This window comes from Acanthopagrus latus, chromosome 20 (assembly GCF_904848185.1).
Source record: "Acanthopagrus latus isolate v.2019 chromosome 20, fAcaLat1.1, whole genome shotgun sequence".
Lineage (NCBI taxonomy): Eukaryota > Metazoa > Chordata > Actinopteri > Spariformes > Sparidae > Acanthopagrus > Acanthopagrus latus.
Window position 1 is genome coordinate 18,032,225 of NC_051058.1, and position 18,929 is coordinate 18,051,153.

Below are 18,929 nucleotides of genomic sequence, written 5' to 3' on the forward strand. Positions count from 1 at the left end.
TCTATTGCTAGCTGACAAGAATTTGAGAATCTGGAATTTAGCCTTCTCGAAATTACTCTGAAGGCTAAATCTCATTCCACAGTCATCACAACCAGATGGTTTCTCTCCTGTGTGACGATCTGGATCGAGGTTCCTTGCAGGTTCAGATCCTCCACAGTCGTCTCGTTCAGTTGTTGTCTGCTGGCTGAAGGCTCTGCCTCACTGTTATCATCAGTTTGGCATCGATGAAGTTGTGAAGACTGAGGTTTCTGTTCATCCCAACTCTTCTTAGTGACAGCAGTGAATGGGGACCTGATGAAACTGCTCTCCATCCTGACTGGTCCAGAGTTCCTCCTGTTTCTCTTATGTGTTGTGGCTGATGGTCCTTCTGGTCCAGGCTCCTCTTCTTTAAACACCAGTTTAGACATCTGCTGGAACAAACAATAAAAACAACTATGATGTAAGACATATTCATCCGAGTAGCTCACAGACGAACACACTCTCCTTTAACTTTTTTGTTTATGACAAAATTAGATGACATTTTAATTCAGTTATGACAAACTGTACCTTTCTAATCTTTTAGATTGTCTTGAAATTGTTTTGCATCTGGGCCTTTAAACACATACGCTTTCATTTATGTTGCTTTGAACTGACATACAACATTCTGCTGCTAGAAATACTCACTTGAGTGTCCAGTGTTGATCAATCTACTGCTCAAGATAGTCCCGCATGAATTTAGCAGCTAACATTTGATAGAAACATTTGATAGAAACAACATTGGCCAGCTGTTGATTTATTTAAAAGTATTGATAATAATTATGAATTCATGACGGTTGGAACCAGTGTGCTTGATGCGAGGAGGGGAGGAACAGTAACAACAGATGGACTAAGACATTTCTGAGTAGCCAGCCGCTACTGTTAAAAACCGTCTTGGTTGGAAAATCCACTCACACAGCAGAAAACTCGGCCATTAAATCTTTTCCGCATACCACATTCCGAAGTGCTCTCTGGAGTACAGCTACATGTGGTTAGAAATCACTTCCTAGATTAAGGAGATAAAACAAGAAAAAAAACAAAGATTGGTCACTGAGTTTGCCCAACCCTCTTCCAGTGTTGGATTGTATTTCAGTGCAGAGTGGACAGCGATGCACATTTGCTGTACAAACCTCTTACTGACTGGATTTTTGCTGGTCCTGCACTCATGATTCCTGCCGGCTTCTTCTTCCTACTCCTCCTCACAGGTGAGGTTTCTCTCGTCCTCACAGCTCTGGATAATTCACAAACCTCACTATGAACAGCTTTATTTTAGATTCGAGGCTGTTGTTTTTAGATACCATTAGGGATTAAATGTGAAATGGGCTTTCATTATTATCATCTTCTAACCATGTGTCCACTCAGTTTCCATTTGGCATGGTCGCTAAAACTAATGCAGTCAAATATAAGAATGCTGTAATAAATCCAGCCTTCATGAAGCTTATGATGCTCAGTTTTGGAGAATATTGTAGTTCATGTCTATATGTTGGAGGTTTCTGATATTATGCCTACCGATCAAGACATGGTGGACACAATATTAGAAATGCTTCTCCGTATGATTTTATGGCAACAACTGTCATGGTTCGAGATTCTTTGTCTTCTTGTTCTGTCTTGTGTTTTGAATTCATGCCCTTTTTGTGTCTCTTTTGTCTTTTCAGTGTGTCCTCCATGTTGTTTTCCTCTGTGCTTTCCCCTCTGTGTTTCCCTTCATTACCTAACCTGTCCTCTTCCCTCCCCACTCTCTTCACCTGTTCCTGATACTCTTGTTAGCATCTGTATATTTAGTCTTCATTCTCCCTGCACTCCTTGCCTTGTCTGTTTTGATTTATGATATCCTCCTTGAAGACTGTGTTTCCTCCTATGTCCCGTATTGTATGTTTATTATTTTAGCTTCTGGTTCTATGTTGATTTGAACCTGCTTGTCTGATGCACTTTGTTTAGCTGTTTTATTTACTACTTTATTTTTGGTCTTTGGATGCATTTTCGTTTGTTCTCCTGGTTTTTTGTATATCTCAACTTTTTAAAAAATAAAAGCTCACCTTTTGTTTCCCCAATTTCCTGCCTCCTATGTTTGGTCTGCATTTTGGGTCCTAAATTACAACTTCACCCTAACAAACAACAAAGAATGAACTGGTGTTGGATTGTAAAACATGCTTTTCTCATCTCCATGTTATTTAAATGAAGGGTTTGCAAAAATAAGTACAGACACCTCTGAGCAACAGTTAAATAAGAATATAACAAATCTCCAGTCATTTTGAAAAAAAGGAAAAGCTTAACATCAATATATTTGCAGACTGACACAGGAACAGGTTGCTGTTGTGTTCAAATGCACAGTAATGCCTATAACAAGCTTGAATTAACAGACCTGTTAGAGTTAGTACGACTGGATTTAGATCACAGAATATCAGATTAATGTACTATGAACTGTCAAATCCCACTTTGAACCAGTTCAGTGAACCACAGGCAGACAGGTCCCCAAAATTTTTAAGAGCCCAAATGCAACATTGTTTTGTTTTTGTTTTTTTAATGCTTTTCTGGACTGGATTTAAAAATTGAAAGATATTTGGGAGGTGAAATGTTACAACAGTCTACTACCTTATCATACAACATGGAGTTAAAGTTTTTCTCAATTATTCTTCCCTTTGGGCCCAGTCTATTTAAAATATATTAAAAACTACAGTTGGTTTCTGCCGCATGTGTATATTTTTAAATCAAACTTTATTCATATACCACCTTTCAAACTAATCGAAGTGCTTTACAAGTGACTTTAGAGAATTTAGAGACTAGTGCACACCAAAAATAAATATCAACATTCAAACCATAAAAGGTCTTTAGTTAATTTTGGTATAAACATTTCCAGCTCCTCTCAGATCAACGTTTCTGTTGTGCTTAGAGGAGCTGGAGGATTTGATGGGCCCTCCTGACTAACAATCTAAAAGCATTTGTGGGATGAAGCCTGGTGAAAGGCCATGTAGTGCCTCATGAACTAATAAACTAAAGCAGCCTCGGTATACATCATGTATTATGATAAGAGAACTTCTGTTAAAAGCTTTTCTTGATGGCTTGAAGTGAATTTGGTTTCAGACACAGGGTGCTGCTGACCAACATGCGTGTTATATCAGAGATGAATCTTCTGTGTGACCACAACCATAAAACCGCTTATTTGTTAGCTGGCTTGATATGAATCATCATCATCATCATCAAGAAACAAGAGAAAGATAAACACACAGAAACTGACAGGAATGCCAAGCAATATTCACCATGTCCATCTTTGTTAAATGGGCTAGCATGCTAACATTTGAAACATTTTCATATAAATACATAAACCGAAGCACTAGATAAATTAACAGAGAAAGTGGAAGTCACACCCTTTCGGTGGACCCCATGGGATATTATTTCAGGCAAAATATGTACATTTCCCCAGAAAACAAAACCTGAAATGAACGAAGCATTGTACAAATCAAAATGACAGATGAACAAACAACAATGGACCCAAAAACCGAGGGTGAATTACTTTGTATAGAAATAGAATAGAAATACATAGAATAGAAAGACATCTCAAACACATGCAAAGCAGACTGATGGTGTTGATTCCCTGAAGAAACACAACCAACTAAGCACAGGAACTGCAACCCCCTTATATAATCTCCCAGCTGACTGATTACAGCCAGCTGTAGGAGAAACATCACAGGTGCATCCAATAGCTTCTGATTACCAGTGACCTAGATCTTGAGAGATCCCTGTTCACATCAGGACCTTGGGGGATCTCTAATCTGTCCATGGCAGGTAGTGATTGGAGAGAGATATATGGCCTTTCAATTTATGATGTTTGGAGGCGGTAGATGCACATAACAACTCTAACTAGCTGAGATGATGATAGTCAAACATGTTGAAGGAGCTCAGAATTTCAAATGGCATCACAATTCCTGATTTGTTGGTGTTTGTGTCTCTTTGTTTCTGCTGCAGATGTTCAGACATCCGATGAACGTAACTGCAGTTATCTGGATGTTTTACAGTACTTGAACTTAACCAAAAACAAAGAGAAGTTCACCATGATCCGGCCTGTTAAAAACTACAAAGAGCCAACAATTGTAACACTGGATTTGCTACTCTATGCTATTCTAGACGTGGTAAGTGGTTGCTTATAATAACTTTATTATAGGTTGTATTAGTTTAATTTCTCTATAGTCCTGTGACATAACAGGATATCAAAGTCATATTGTATCGGCTGTGAATTCAGGACATGAAACATTTTACTTGAGGTGTCAGCTGCCTGGCTCTGATTGTACTCAGCCCCTAATATTCCCGGAGACCAGATTTTGTCATGATTATAAAAGTAGGACCCAAATGGAAAACACTCAAGGCAGACAGGTAGAAAACAAAAGCAAGCGTTAATAAGCTGGCCAAAACAAACAAACAAAAAAAAAAACAGGAAGGAGCAAACCAAAGTAGCATGGGGAAGACTTGCAGGAACACAAGGAACACTACAGACACGTTCGAGACAAGGGATGGACGTGACAAAGAGTGAGTGGACAACACAGGCTTAAATACAAACTGAAGTAATGAGTGTATGACGTGCAGGCTGAGACACATTGCGAACAGGGAAGTGTTAAGGGGATATTCTGGTGTAAATTTAATCCATGGTCTAACACACCTTGACATCGAGTACGACCCCCCCACCCCCCCGAGAGATAAAGTTTGCGGACCGCTAGCTTACGTAGTTTTAGCTCTTCTCACCACACGAGAAGCCTCCTTGTTGTGGGGAAGCCCTGCGAGTCGATTACCAAGTGCAGTAGAGTCCCGCAGCAATGATATTCACTGAGCTGCAGAACTGTACTGCAAGTAACAAGAGACGACATAAAACAGAATATCACAAAAAATAAAACAGGAAATTAACTAAGAGAGCCAACAGCCCAAACCATGACAGATATTCTTTTTAAAGCATGGCAGCCATCAGACATTGACAGCTGATCCAAATCCAGTTTAAGAATGCAGAATAGTTGATAAAAACACCCAAACAAACGTAGATATGGGCTACTTGGTGGAGGTTTGTGCCCTGAGTGCTTTTTGGTTTGGTTTGTGTAACTGAAGTTCTGTTGATTACTCATGTTGGTGATTCTGGTGTGTCTGTTTAAAACTGTGTCAGTTAAACAACTTCTTTGCTCTTAGAAAGAGAAGGACCAGCAATGGGTTCCTTACGTTTGGATTGATATGGTGAGTTGTGTCTGAAAGAATAAGGCCATGAATACATTTCCACTCTCACTCAAAGTGCATTTGTTTTAAAAAGCATTTCTTTCCTTGTTTTTATCCACAGTGGTGGAAAAATGAATTCCTTTCTTGGGATCCTAATGATTTCTGCAACATTACCAGAATATCTCTCCCCAATGAACTGTTGTGGAAGCCGGATGTAACTATTGAAGAGATGTAAGTTTGAATGTACGTGCGTGTTCTGACACATACAACTGTAACCTGTTACTCACCATCATGTTATCATTAAGAAATGACACAGAAACCGAAGCATCTAGATGCCAAAATATGTGAGAGTTTTGCAACAGGACTGAAACATGTTTCGGTTATTACTCATCAGGATCAAACTAATATATCTGAGCTGGGCAAGTTTGGACAAAACATTTAGAAACTATATCCATGTTTGAGTTAGTTTTGATCATGAGCATCTGCCTTTTTTCTGTGTAGCTCAATAGCTTAATAGAGATAACTTAGACAATAAGAAAACTGAGACAACTGCCAGTTGAACAGCAGAATTAAACATCATAAAGACAGAAAACAACACAGAGATGTACAAACAATATGAAGTAGAGCAGCTGCAGCCACAATCTTATGTTAGGATATGAACATTGACTTAGGAACTGTTCATCTATGGTGACATTTTGAACACAGTTTGACCTGATGATCCAAGTGAAAATAAAAATTTTGTAATTATTAACATCATGTTGCATGGAGTAAGTTTACAGGTGCTATCCTTTTTACATTCACACATTCAGTATTTAACCAGAGACATTGTTGTTACATATATGTCATAAACCTTTGTAACTCCCAGTGTTTAATGGTATAATACACTATGTGAAATTTTAAGTATACCCCTGTGGTCTCACACAGGTCAGAGACGGACAGAGCCCCTCCAAACCCGTTTCTCATCATCAGAAATAATGGTGAAATTGAAATAACGGATGACCAGGTGCTGGTCAGCGCCTGCAGGATGCTCGTTTACAAATTCCCCTTCGACATTCAGACCTGCAACCTCTCCTTCAAGTCTGTCGTACACAATGGTGAGTCTGTTGCATTTGACAATTTCATATGTCCCAGAGGGGAAGTAACAAAATAATTTACAAACACAATATGCAGAGTTATCACAACCCGTTTTCAAACAGAATGGAGACTTTCAACAAACTCAGATTTCTCAGATTTTAAAGCGGTCTGAATCTGAAACTGCATCATACTACACCATTTTCTAACCACTGCTCACTTCGTCTTGTAAAATACACCAAACACATGCATGATACCAACAAATAAACACATACTAGAAGTTGAATTTCCTACAGCAAAATGAAAAACATCCTGGTCACATTTGAACCTTTGAAGAGCTCATCACTGATGACGTCATGCACGAGATCATGTCATGCAGACTGTTCTACAAACATTTGTGAAAGAATGGGTCGCTCTCAGGAGCTCAGTGAATTCCAGCATGGTACTATGATAGGATGCCACCTGTGAAATTTCCTTGTTCCTAAATATTCCACACACAACTGTCAGTGGTATCATAACAAAGTGGAAGTGACTGGGAATGACAGCAACTCGACCACGAAGTGTTAGGCCGTGTAAAGTGACGGAGCAGGGTCAGCAGATGCTGAGGCGCATAGTGTGGTTGCCAGCTTTCTGCAGAGTCAGTCACTACAGACCTCCAAACTTCATGTGGCCTTCAGATTAACTCAAGAACAGTGTGTAGAGAGCTTCATGGAAGGGGTTTCCATGGCCGAGCAGCTGCATCCAAGCCATACATCATCAAGTGCGATGCAGTGGTGTAAAGCACGCCACCACTGGACTCTAGAGCAGTGGAGACATGTTCTTTGGAGAGACAAATTGTGCTTCTCCATCTGGCAATCTGATGGACTTGTCTGGGTTTGGAGGTTGCCAGGAGAACAGTACTTACTTACAGTACTACAGTCTGACTGCATTGTGCCAAGTGTAAAGTTTGGTGGACCGGGGATTATGGTGTGGGGTTGCTTTTCAGGAGCTGGGCTTGGCCCATAGTTCCAGTGAAAGGAACTCTGAATGCTCCAGCATACCAAGAGATGTTGAACAGTTACATGATTCCATGCTCCCAAATCTGTGGGAACAGTTTGGGGATAGCCCCTTTCTGTTCCAACATGACTGTGGACCAGTGCGCAAAGCAAGGTCATTCATAAAGACATTCATGAGAGAGTTTGGTGTGGATGAACTTGACTGGCCTGCACAGAGTCCTGACCTCAACCTAATAGAACACCTTTGAGATGTATTAGAGTGGAGGCTGAGAGCCAGGCCTTCCTGTCCCACATCAGTGTGTGACCTCACAAATGCACCTCTGGAAGAATGGTCAAAAATTCCCCCAAAACACACTCCTAAACCATGGAAAGCCTTTCCAGAAGAGTTGAAGCTGTTATGTTATGCAAAGGGTGGACCGACGTCATATTAAACCCTATGGATTAAGGATGGGATGTCGCTTAAGATAAAATGCGAGTCAAGGCAGGTGAGCGAATAATTTGGGCAATATAGTGTGCGTCACAATAAAAGTCATAGTGAGTTTGAATGAATGTGTGCTTTAACGACTATGACAGTTTCTCGTCAGCTGATCACTCATATCATACAGTCCTTCTTTGTTAACCTGAAACGAAACGTCAGTTGTTTTTTTCATCTCCCACCTCAGACAAGGAAATACTGCTCACTGAGTATTTCAACTCTTCAAAGATCGTTGAGGAGACTCGCAAGTTGATGCACAACCAATTCGAGTGGCTGTTCGTCAACCTGACGGTTCACACAAACAACATCACTTACTTAGACTTCAACCAAAGTGTGATCACTTACACTGTGAGTATTTCCGTACACAAACACACACAGGTGGAAAGTAAACATTTTCCAACTAATCATATCTAAGTATTAATAGTTTGTGAGTCTTTATATGGTTTATCCTGTCAATACATTTCAGAGGGAAGCACTGATTCATTTATTATCTCCCCTTGATTTTTTTTTAAAGACAGGCTTGAAATGAAACCGTAAAACTAATTTCAATTTTGCTATTTAGGGGATTTCCACTCCCCACATTGAGTTTCACACTTGATGTTTTCCTTATATTCTTGTTTCCATTTCTATTTTTGGCCTCATCTCACCAGTTCAAGCCTCCAAATCGAGCATTTGCATTCAAGCATTTTTTAAAAATCTCACTTTACAATTTCAAATGGTCATTTTACATTGTAAATTTGCATTTTCAATTTCCCCTTTCTCTTTTTAAGTTTAATTATGGATTGTTTGTTCTTACTGGTACAGTAAAATATCATTCTTCTTAATTTTCTATATGACCAAAAATAACCTCTGTTCAGATGCCAGAAGCGCTCTAAAAATAGAACTCCAGAACAGCCATTTCTGGATTTAAGAATGCACCCTTGTTTTTGCAAAACCATTAGTGGGCTAATGGTTACTTTTAATCATTTACTCATGTTTGTACACTTTACTCTGTGTGGGCTCCAGCCTACATAACATACATGAGGTAGATGGCAGGGGCAGTTCTAGGGGGGCCAACAGGTGCCAGTGCCACCGTAACTCTGAGTCTGGACCCCCCTGTGGCCCCCCCTACAGGGAGTCTGCATTAATAACACATTGATAGATTTCTTGCAATGATTTTGTTCTGAAGGGAAAGGCGGAAATAAAGTGTCTCAGCAGTTTACTACCCAATGAAAAATGTTGAAACACTGTTTTAAGTCCAATTTATTCCTTGTCTGAATGAGGGATTTGTCTTTTTTGGTTGTATGTGCCCCCTAACAAAAACACCAGCCCCAACCTGGCGCCCCTATTAAAACTGGTCTAGAACTTCCCCTGGTGGATGGGGAAATGAGAGCTGAGCAATGAGCATTCTGTGCATTTTTTTCTAGATGTTTGGAATAGTTGCTTGTGTTTTTGCTCTTATATGCGCAAGACTTTGTTGCATATTGTCATCAGACCAGGATTTCTGTGTCTGTGTAAAGCATGAGGCAGCTTTCATGCCTCTTGCACATCAGTACCAGCAGTACCCTATGTTCATTCCCAACTTCTACCCCAGAATGGTGATCCCCTTCATGAATCACTTGCACCACAGTAGATGTGGACAAATTAGGAGAGACTAGCTGGATCCCGCCTGCTCCCACCCTGCTTTATACTCGTAAAACCTGTTGCTTTAGTTCAGCCTTTGCCAGATGTAGAGTATAGGTCAACCACCTGACCCTTGAACATCATTTCACAGATCTCCATCAAGAGGAGAGCTGGCCTCTACATCATCAACTTCATACTGCCCATCCTGTTCTTTGTGGGTCTGGACTTGGCCTCCTTCATGATCTCAGACAGCAGTGGCGAGAAGCTCAGCTTCAAGGTCACTGTGCTGCTCGCCGTCACTGTGATGCAGCTTATTCTGAACGATATACTGCCTTCTTCTTCAAACAGGATTCCACTCATAGGTAAAGAAACTCATTCTTGAGTCTTATATGACAGCACTTTACATGGGATTTTCTGACACTGTGTAGTTATTTGTCCACATTAATGATGATGCCTTCCCCCTTTAGCATCCTACTGTATTGGGATTTTTGGTATGATGATGCTCAGCCTCCTGGAGACGGTTTTGGTGATGTTTCTGTTGCATAAAGACATGAAAGAAGTGGCACGAAAAGAACAAAGCGTGATTGAGGACTTTGGGTATAAAGAGAGCGACGTCAGCATCAAAGTTCATTACACAGGTGAGATTCATGACCATAGGAAAGTCACACATCTGGTGAAGTTGCAAAGCAACATATAAATTATTCCAGATGTTCATTTCTTTGAAAACAGTCACGTATGTAATGTCTCATACAAAGCACTTGTGTTATTTTGAATATGCACTAACCATGTTGTGTGTACATCTTTTTCAAAGTTGATAAATGTATTCACTGTGCCTCTCTGTGATGTTTCTTCAGGTCAAACACCATCTGAAGTGCTGCCGGTGGTCAAAGAGGTCAGGGTTAAGTCTCACTTTTTTCACTTTTTTAAATCTTACATCTCCTGCAGAGATAGTCCATGTAAAAAATGTTGACATTGTGTTCTGATTGAAAAACAGTGAATCAAAGATTACTTTGACGCCGCCATAAAAATAGACTCAGTGACAGATATTAAGAAGAACTTACCAGAAGTCATAAAAGTAGATATTTCATGCAAAAATGTTACTTTTGTAACATGAGTTGTACTGAGTCTTAAAGTATCTGATATTCAATGTAATGAAGTATCAAAAGAAATTTTCTGGCAAAAAAAGTAATGTATGATAGTATCTGAAGTACAAGTAACAGTAAATTATACCTATATTTACATGTAAGTAGATACTTTATACTATGGGTGTCCTGGATCTGATCGGGTCTGATATTCAGCATTGTCCTAATTATCAGAATCAGTGGGGTTTCATAGTTGTTTTTTTATATTGTAAATTAAAATGTGCTAAGTTAACTCTGATGCAGCATACAATCTGCAAGGTAACTTCCAATAAAAGTTCTCAAATAAATGTAGCAGAGTAGAAAATATGATATTTGCCACCAAAATGTAGTGGGGACTGTGGTGCATGTGCAGAATGCCGACTGACTAAGAATGACTGAGGCATATACATGTAAGAGTAAACTGACTCTGCATTAGCTGGGTGTGTTTGTTCGATTTTGAGAAATTCGACCAACACGTTTGCATGGACTTCAAAGTCTGGATTAAGTCGGACTAACACAGTAGTCAAATCATGTAAACATACTGACTGTTGAGCTGTGTTCAAACATGTTCCCTCCTGTCTACTCTCAGTCCAGTTCTCTCTTAGGATGTGATTTTTACAGTTCAAAGCACAAAGCATGGAGCAAACAGCACAAAGCACGCAGCAAACAGCAAACAACACAAAACCCAAAGCACAAAGCACACAACAAACAGCAAACAACACACAGCAAACAGCACACACATTTATCAAAACATTTATATGAAGTCTGGCTTTGAAACAAGCACAAACATTACAACTGAAACAAAAATGGGTATATCAAATGTAGCAACTGAATTTACAAAAATCACATACTTTAACCAAAGTTTATTAAACTACTTTTTCAGGAAAGCAGCAGTCAGCTGATGGAGGAGTCCCCTGACTTTGAAAAGCTGTCATATGAGCTGAAGGAGTTGGTGAAAATGCTTCTGAACAGCAGGACTGAAGAAGCAAGACCTTCTGGCTACTGGAAGGGAGTTTGTAATAAAATCAACAGAGGGTTCTTCATCTTCTATATCATCACATTAGCTCTGTTTTTAGTCAACATGTTTTACAGGTGGAGTGCAGAATAATCACAGTACAAAATTAAGTGATACTTAACAGAAGTTGTAAACGGTCACTGGGTCACATTAATCACATGTTGTACTATTCCATTGCACTCATATAACCTGAGGCAGTATATTGTTAATCACAGCCCTTATGTACAAGAAATCCACCTCCACAGACATTGAAAAACACAAGTAAAAAGAGCATGCAGGTGTTTTGGTGTTGAAATATGCATGTTATTCTACATAAGTGTATCTTTAACATGGAATATGGGCAATTCTTATTATCCAACCTAAAAAAATATTGACAACATTTACTTAAGTACAAGCAATAAACAGCAGACCATCAGAAGCTCTACATGGCAATCACGCTTATGCCATTTTGTGAGAGAAGGAGAAACTCTGGACTGTTTAGGCCCCTCTTGAGATTTCTTTGTTTCCCCATTTCATTGTAGCCACCAATAAACTAAGCTTCTTGCATCAAGTTTGTCAACTGTGGATTTTCTTTTGTTTGTTCATACTAGTGCATTGCCCGTAGGAAGTATGTATTCCTGTAGACAAGTGGGAGGTTAAGTAGCTTCCTCATGGATGGCCAAATGAGGCTGTGTTTGAAGGTGGGACGTCAGGGATATAATTGGCCGTTTTTTACTGCTTTTGATTTTACCATTATATTTCATTATATTTACCTTGCATTGTTTGGTGTTATTATTTTCAGCACAACCTCACATGTGTGACTGAACAGTTGTTTTTTCATTTTGACATACTGCATGAACACTATGGACCTAAAATCACAAAAAAACATAAAAATCCGAGTAGGGAAAAGTTAATTTTTTTCTGTGAAAACCACAAAAATGTTTAACAAACCATTTTTTATTACATATAATACAAATATAAATTGTTTGCTAAATTTGAGTTTTTGAAATATACAAAGTTTTTTGTAACTATTTACATTTAAATGCAGACAATGCCTCAGGCTCAGGCCTCCCTCAGCTCCTCCCTGCCTGCTCAACATTCAGCCATCTCCTCATTGTTTTGACTCACAAAACAAATGAACGACTACACTACACACTAAACACACTACACTACAACGCACTAACTATACACACTTTAAGTCACAAATCTCTCAACTCTCAAAACTCGTTGTCTCTGTCACGTCATTGCTGCTGTCAATCTTCCACCGACGTCCCTCCCACAACTTCCCCTGTTCCTCAGCAACCAAATCATGTGGTTTGCCATACAATTTTGTCTATTTGTCTTTTGTCTTTTGCCTTTTTCCACCAATAGGAATGTGTTTTTTTGCTTGCGGACATTATTTTTCGTAAAGTCCGGTTTTGGACACGGCGGCGCGTCCATCCATTCAGGAGGTGCGCTGTAGGGGGTGGGCTAGCAGCTAGCAGCTAGCTACACACGAACATCCGCAGATTCTGATTCCAATTGTTGTCCTTGCATATCCGGACCTCCTCAGACCAGGTCAATCTGATCCTGATCTGCAGAGATATTTGAGGCACACACACAGACACATAGACAGACACAGACTCCTTGTTTTCATAGAGCGATTATCTCAACTGAACCACTTGAAACCCAAGTCCCTATTCACCCCTACAGTTTATAAAATTTTATTTCATTGGAGACTTTGGAGCTTGTAAATATGGAGGAGTAAAATTAAATAAATACATACACCATTAGATAATTAATTACATGTGTCATTAAGTCATTACATGTGTCATTAATTTGTTGAAATACCAATTCAATTCATGTAAAAATATATAAAATTATTTCACTATTTAATTAATCATACCATGGCCCTGTGTTGCAGTGCTTCATGAATGTATTTTATCTGTCAAACTCGCCCATCAACGTCAGTGGGCAGGGTTAAAGCAAATTTAGTCTAATCCATTGCTTTGGTCTGATGTCTTGAAATTGAAAGAAGAAGAAGAATTCTTTCAAAACATGGCGGCTACATTGATTGAGGATCCCCATGAACTTTCTAGTGAGGGCAAGCTTTTGACATTTTGTCCTGGACCTAGCACGCTGTATCAACATTGGGGCTAGCAGGAGACCGAGCCTTCCACTTGATTTTTAGTGGTTGCCAATAAAGTTTTGATTGCATCAATCCATTCTCTGGAATCTATTTGCCTTGACTTGATGTGCAGGGTAACCATTCAGGTATTAGGATCCGCCCACCACCTTTGATGGACAAGTTTGTCAGATTAAATAAATTCGTAAAGCGCTGCAACACAGGACCATGAAATAATTAATTAAATAAATAGTGAAATAATTATGTTTTGTTTTTTTTTACATAAAATGAATTGGTATTTTAATGAATTAATGACATTTAATAACACATGCATGTATTTAATTCCAATTTTGATAAATTAATGACACATTTAATTACTTATTGTATGGTGTATTTATCTACTTATTTATGGAACTTTTAGTTCTACATATGTAAAAGCACATTTCAGTTTGATTGTCCCTGAAGGAGCACTTGTTTATTATCCAATTATATGAAATTGGGCATTCCCCTGTAGATACATTCCCTTGAAACACATAATATTCTAAAATACATAAAATGCATCCTTCTAAAGAAGTTATGAAGAGATGTATGTATATTTCTAAAGCAGAAATAAACAAAAACAAAAACATTCTGTCTTTTTTGTCGATGTATGTGTTGGTAAGAGTGATGAAAGTGAACTGAAACAGTAAAGATGCTGCCAGAAAACCAACACAATGAGCTGAAAGTAATAAATTGCTCCCCAGAGCCAAGAAGAATAGAAGAATAGAATAGAAGAATCTCTCTGTGTGTTTGATTTTTGTAGTGATGATTGTGGCTGTCTAAAAGCAGGTGGGGACAATCTCCTGTAAGATGATGCTATTCATTTATGGCAAATATACCATCAAATCAATATGTAAAGAGTTTATCTCATCACTGTCTGTGAGCCAATAAGTAAGCACTTTTCTTTTGAGCCAAGATCTATTAGTGCTTGTGATTGGTTGTCTCAAGGCACACAGGAAAAAAAACCCTGTCACACAAAGAGAAGTGCTGGTATAAAAACTGGTATAAAGATTCAAGATTCAAGATTCAAGAAAACTTTATTTATCCCGAGGGAAATTGTCGTGCAACAGTAGTAAAACAAAGTGAGAAAGGAATACAAAAGTAATAAATAATGGTAAAGTAATAAATAAACAAGTTACTAAGTACACCTAATGCAATCCAACAGTGAGCAGCATAAAATAAAATAAAAAGTACACAATAAGATTGAATAAAGTGACAAGTGGTATAAAGTGAAAAAAATAGTAAATTTAGCAGCAGCATGAAATAGCAGCAATTTACTAAGTCCAGTGCAGGAGATTTACAAGGTCCAGTGCACACTCAATAAGTGATGGAAGTGATAGGGAATGATATTGATTTGATTTGGCTCAGGTGACAGTGTCTCCACTGTCCCTCCCGCGACCAGAGGTGGATGCATTAAACAGTCTGATGGCCTGAGGGAGAAAAGACTTCCTCAGGCGCTCCGTGTTACATCGGGGTGGGATGAGTCTGCTGCTGAAGGTGCTGGTGTGTTAGTTTAGCACCTGATTGAGAGGGTGAATGTTGTTGTCCAGGATACTATGCAGTTTGCACAGCATCCTCCTTTCAGACACCACCACCAAAGAGTCCAGTTGGACCCCCAGGACGGAGCCAGCCTTCCTGATGATCCTACTGATCTTGTTGGCGTCTGCTGCCCTCAGCCTGCTGCCCCAGCACACAACCCCAAAAAAGATGGCACTGGCTACCACCGACTGGTAGAACATCCTCAGCATGATGCAGACATTGAAGGACCTGAGTCTCCTCAGGAAATAGAGTCAGCTCTGGCCCCTCTTGTACACAGCCTCTGTGTTCTTGGCCTAGTCCAGTTTGTTATCCAGGTGGACTCCAAGGTATTTGTAATCCTGGACCACCTCAACAGTCACACCGTTGATGGAGACAGGTGTGTGTGCGGCTTTCCTCCTGCGGAAGTCCACCACCAGCTCCTTTGTCTTAGTGGTGTTAAGATGCAGATGGTTATTCTCACACCAATCGACGAAGGAGTCCACAACGCCCCTGTACTCCTCCTTCTCCTCACTGATACAGCCAACAATTGCAGAGTCGTCCGAGAACTTCGGCAGGTGGCAGGTCTCAGAGCGGAACTGAAAGTCTGAGGTGTACAGGGTGAACAGAAATGGTGAGAGAACAGTTCCCTGTGGTGCCCCGGTGCTGCTGACCACAGTGTCAGACACACCGTCCTGCAGTCTTACATACTGTGGTCGACCTGTCAAATAGTCCGTGATCCAAGAAACCAGGTGAGGGTCCATCCGCATCGCCGTCAGTTTGCTCCCGAGCAGGGCAGGCCGGATGGTGTTGAACGCACTGGAGAAGTCAAAAACATGATTCTCACAGTGCTTCCTGATCTGTCCAGATGGGTGCTGGCGCGGTGGAGCAGGAAGATGATGGCGTCCTCCACTCCTAGTTTCTGCTGGTAGGCGAATTGAAGAGGGTCCAGTGACGAGCTGACCAGGGGCCGAAGAAGTGAGAGGATCAGCCTCTCCAAAGACTTCATCAGGTGGGACGTCAGTGCCACCGGTCTGTAGTCGTTGGGGGTGCTGGGACGCGTCTTCTTCGGTACCGGAACCAGGCAAGATGTCTTCCACAGCACAGGGACCCTCTGCAGAGTCAGGCTCAGGTTGAAGATGTGCTGCAGGACTCCACTCAGCTGGGATGCACACGCTTTGAGGACCCTCGGGCTGACACCGTCGGGACCTGCTGCCTTGCCTGGGCGGAGTCTGCACAGCTCCTTCCTCACCAGCTCTGCTGTGAACGTCAGTGTGCCATGTGTGTTGGTGGGGGTGGGGGGAGATGATGGTGGGGTAGAGAGGACAGGTAGGGTAGCAGGGCCAGGGGTTTGGAGGTGGGTGGATGTGGAGAAGCTGGGGGAGGGGTAGTTCGGAGCCCTCTCGTCAAATCTATTGAAGAACAGATTCAGCTCGTTGGCACGTTCAATCCCCCCCCCCCGTTGTCTGGCTTCCAGGTGGTTTGTAAAAGTGTTGTTTAGGAACTGGTATTGAAATCAAGGTATTGAATATTTTTGAGCAAAATGGACAAGATATATTATCTGGACCAGCAGCCTTATTAATATTCACTTTCAGCAGGATTCTTCTCACATGCGCTCTGTTTACTGACAGCAGCTGGTCCACTGGAACCAGAGCAGGAGTAGTCATACTTCCTGTTCACATCCTGACTCTCTAATCTTTCCACAAACTCCATTAAATCTTCTGTGGTTCAATTATAGAGAACCACTGCCTTAGACTACTAAGATCAAGGACAGATTAACACAAAGGGGGTTGGTCATTCTGTTTGTCCAGCCCTCTTCCAGTTTGAACTGATATTTACAGACAGCACTGAGTTGACTGAGATGCACAAGAGCTGTACTCTGACAGACTTTGGGTTCTCACTGATCCTGCAGTCATGATGTTTGCTGGCTTCCTCTTTCTGCTCCTAATCACAGGTAAGGTTTCTCTTATCCTCACGGTGTCTCTGATGCTCTGGATAATCCACTAACCTTGCTGTGAACAGCTTTCAGTGGATTCAAGTTTTACCAAAGAAAAGAGAGAGCTCTGGATAATTAAGACTAATATGAATACAGTTTTCGTTGCTTCATGCAAAAACTGAATCTCTTGATAGCCTTGTAAAATACTTACCTTTTTGTTGTTGAGCCACACCTGAGGTGTTTTTGACCTTATGCTAGGTGTTACTGTGCTGCTGAAGGTGAGGTAGGTTTCAGTTTTTTTATAGGCTAAGGCCATACTTGCCAAACCTGACTTGAAAATACGAAGGTTTTGGGGGACTGACCTGCAAATATTTGCAATTCAAGGACTGTAATTCCTGTGTTCTGGTTCCTTTAGAGAATGAAAATGACAAAATAAAAAGGTAAAATGAAACAGTATTTTTTGTCAATTAAAATTTTACTTAATTCTCTGAAAACAGCGAAGAATAACTCGTAAGAGTAAAAATGCTTAAATCTGAGGCTTAAAGTGATACTTTCATCACTTTTAATTCATTTACTCATTATTGCCCTTGCATCTTTGCATTAGATTTACAGTCGGACCAAAAGGTATTTAATGTTTCACAGCTGGAGGCCAATTGTTTCCTCATTAAGGCAATGTACCATTGTCAAAATAATCTACCATTGTCAAAATAGCACCCTGTGTTATAATGTCTTAAAATGCCTGAAAATGTATTAAAATGTGCACTTAAGGAGCTATAACCTAGGCCAACGTGTTTTTTGCCTATAACTCCCACACCGAGCTGAATCACTTTGCCATTGGCCACGCCCACTTCCACCTAGAGAGTTTGTTTGCAAAACCGCAAAAAACTGGAAAACCTACTTTTTCGAACTCCTCCTTGGGATTTTGTCCGATCTGGGTGAAACTTGGCATGTATGCTCTTCAGCTGGACCTGATCTAAAGTTATCAAAGAATTTTGGTCAAAAAAAGCACAAATTATTAACGAACAAATTTCTGTAGCTAGCTATAGAAATGTAAACTATTTGATGTCTCGGTCAAACTAAATGCTATTAACACCAAATATGAGATCCAACCAATCCTTGGTTGCCATGACACTGGGAAGGGATGAGGCAAATTTGGCGAATTTTGGCCACTAGGGGGCGCTGAAAGTATGGGAAGTTTATATCTCTTGAACGGCTACACTGATTTTTTACGAAATTTGGTCGGTATGATGTAGGGCCAATCCTGAGGCCACATCTTGAAGGTGGTCATGACTGGTTAATGTGGGCATGGCTTATTACAAGATAAACAACAAACATTAATTTCAGCCAAACTATTAATGCTGAGAGCTTTGAAATTTATATGGTCCATGTAGAATAGAACACAGTTCCTCCATACCAAAAATTGCATATGTACTCCACTAGGTGGCTCTATAATTGATGCAATCGCATTTTTGCCTGTAACTTCCACATTTTAAATAACACATTCGTAAAACCTTTTATCCATATGTTCCCTGAATAGAGCTGGGTTTTCTGACATAAGACACGCCCACTTCTGATGCACATTTTGTTTGCTAAATTGCCACATATGCAAAACCTACTTTTTCGAACTCCTCCTACAACTTATGTGCCATCTGCCTGCAACTTTGCACATAGAGTCTCCAGATGTGTCTGATGAAAAGTTGTCAAAAGGATTTTGGCACTCCAAAAAATCTGCTTATCATGACCAAACAATCTTTTTTGCTAGCTAAAAAACACATATTGTTTCATCTTTCGGTCAAACTAAATGCTTTCAACATCAAAGTTAAGTCAATTGTTCCTGAAGTCATCCAGAGGCTCTGTGCAAATTGGCCTATA

General features: G+C 40.2%; 1 protein-coding gene across 1 annotated transcript; it reads left to right on the forward strand.

Moving 5' to 3' along the window:
- Window positions 1-1,180: 1,180 nt before the first annotated feature.
- On the forward strand, window positions 1,181-11,929 carry LOC119010227 (5-hydroxytryptamine receptor 3A-like). The gene is made up of 10 exons (XM_037082201.1): window positions 1,181-1,225; window positions 3,987-4,146; window positions 5,186-5,226; window positions 5,327-5,436; window positions 6,130-6,299; window positions 7,934-8,094; window positions 9,500-9,710; window positions 9,816-9,986; window positions 10,203-10,240; window positions 11,353-11,929. The coding sequence occupies exons 1-10, from the start codon at window positions 1,181-1,183 to the stop codon at window positions 11,575-11,577; spliced, it is 1,332 nt and encodes a 443-aa protein (XP_036938096.1). The 3' UTR covers window positions 11,578-11,929.
- The last annotated feature ends 7,000 nt before the right edge of the window (window positions 11,930-18,929 follow it).

Bases quoted from the DNA above. Each gene is read 5' to 3' on its own strand.
- LOC119010227 (XM_037082201.1), top strand. From the start codon at position 1,181: ATGATTCCTGCCGGCTTCTTCTTCCTACTCCTCCTCACAGGTGAG. The intron at 8,095-9,499 runs GTGAGTATTTCC...ATCATTTCACAG, and splicing joins AAAGTGTGATCACTTACACT to ATCTCCATCAAGAGGAGAGC. The intron at 10,241-11,352 runs GTCAGGGTTAAG...CTACTTTTTCAG, and splicing joins TGCTGCCGGTGGTCAAAGAG to GAAAGCAGCAGTCAGCTGAT.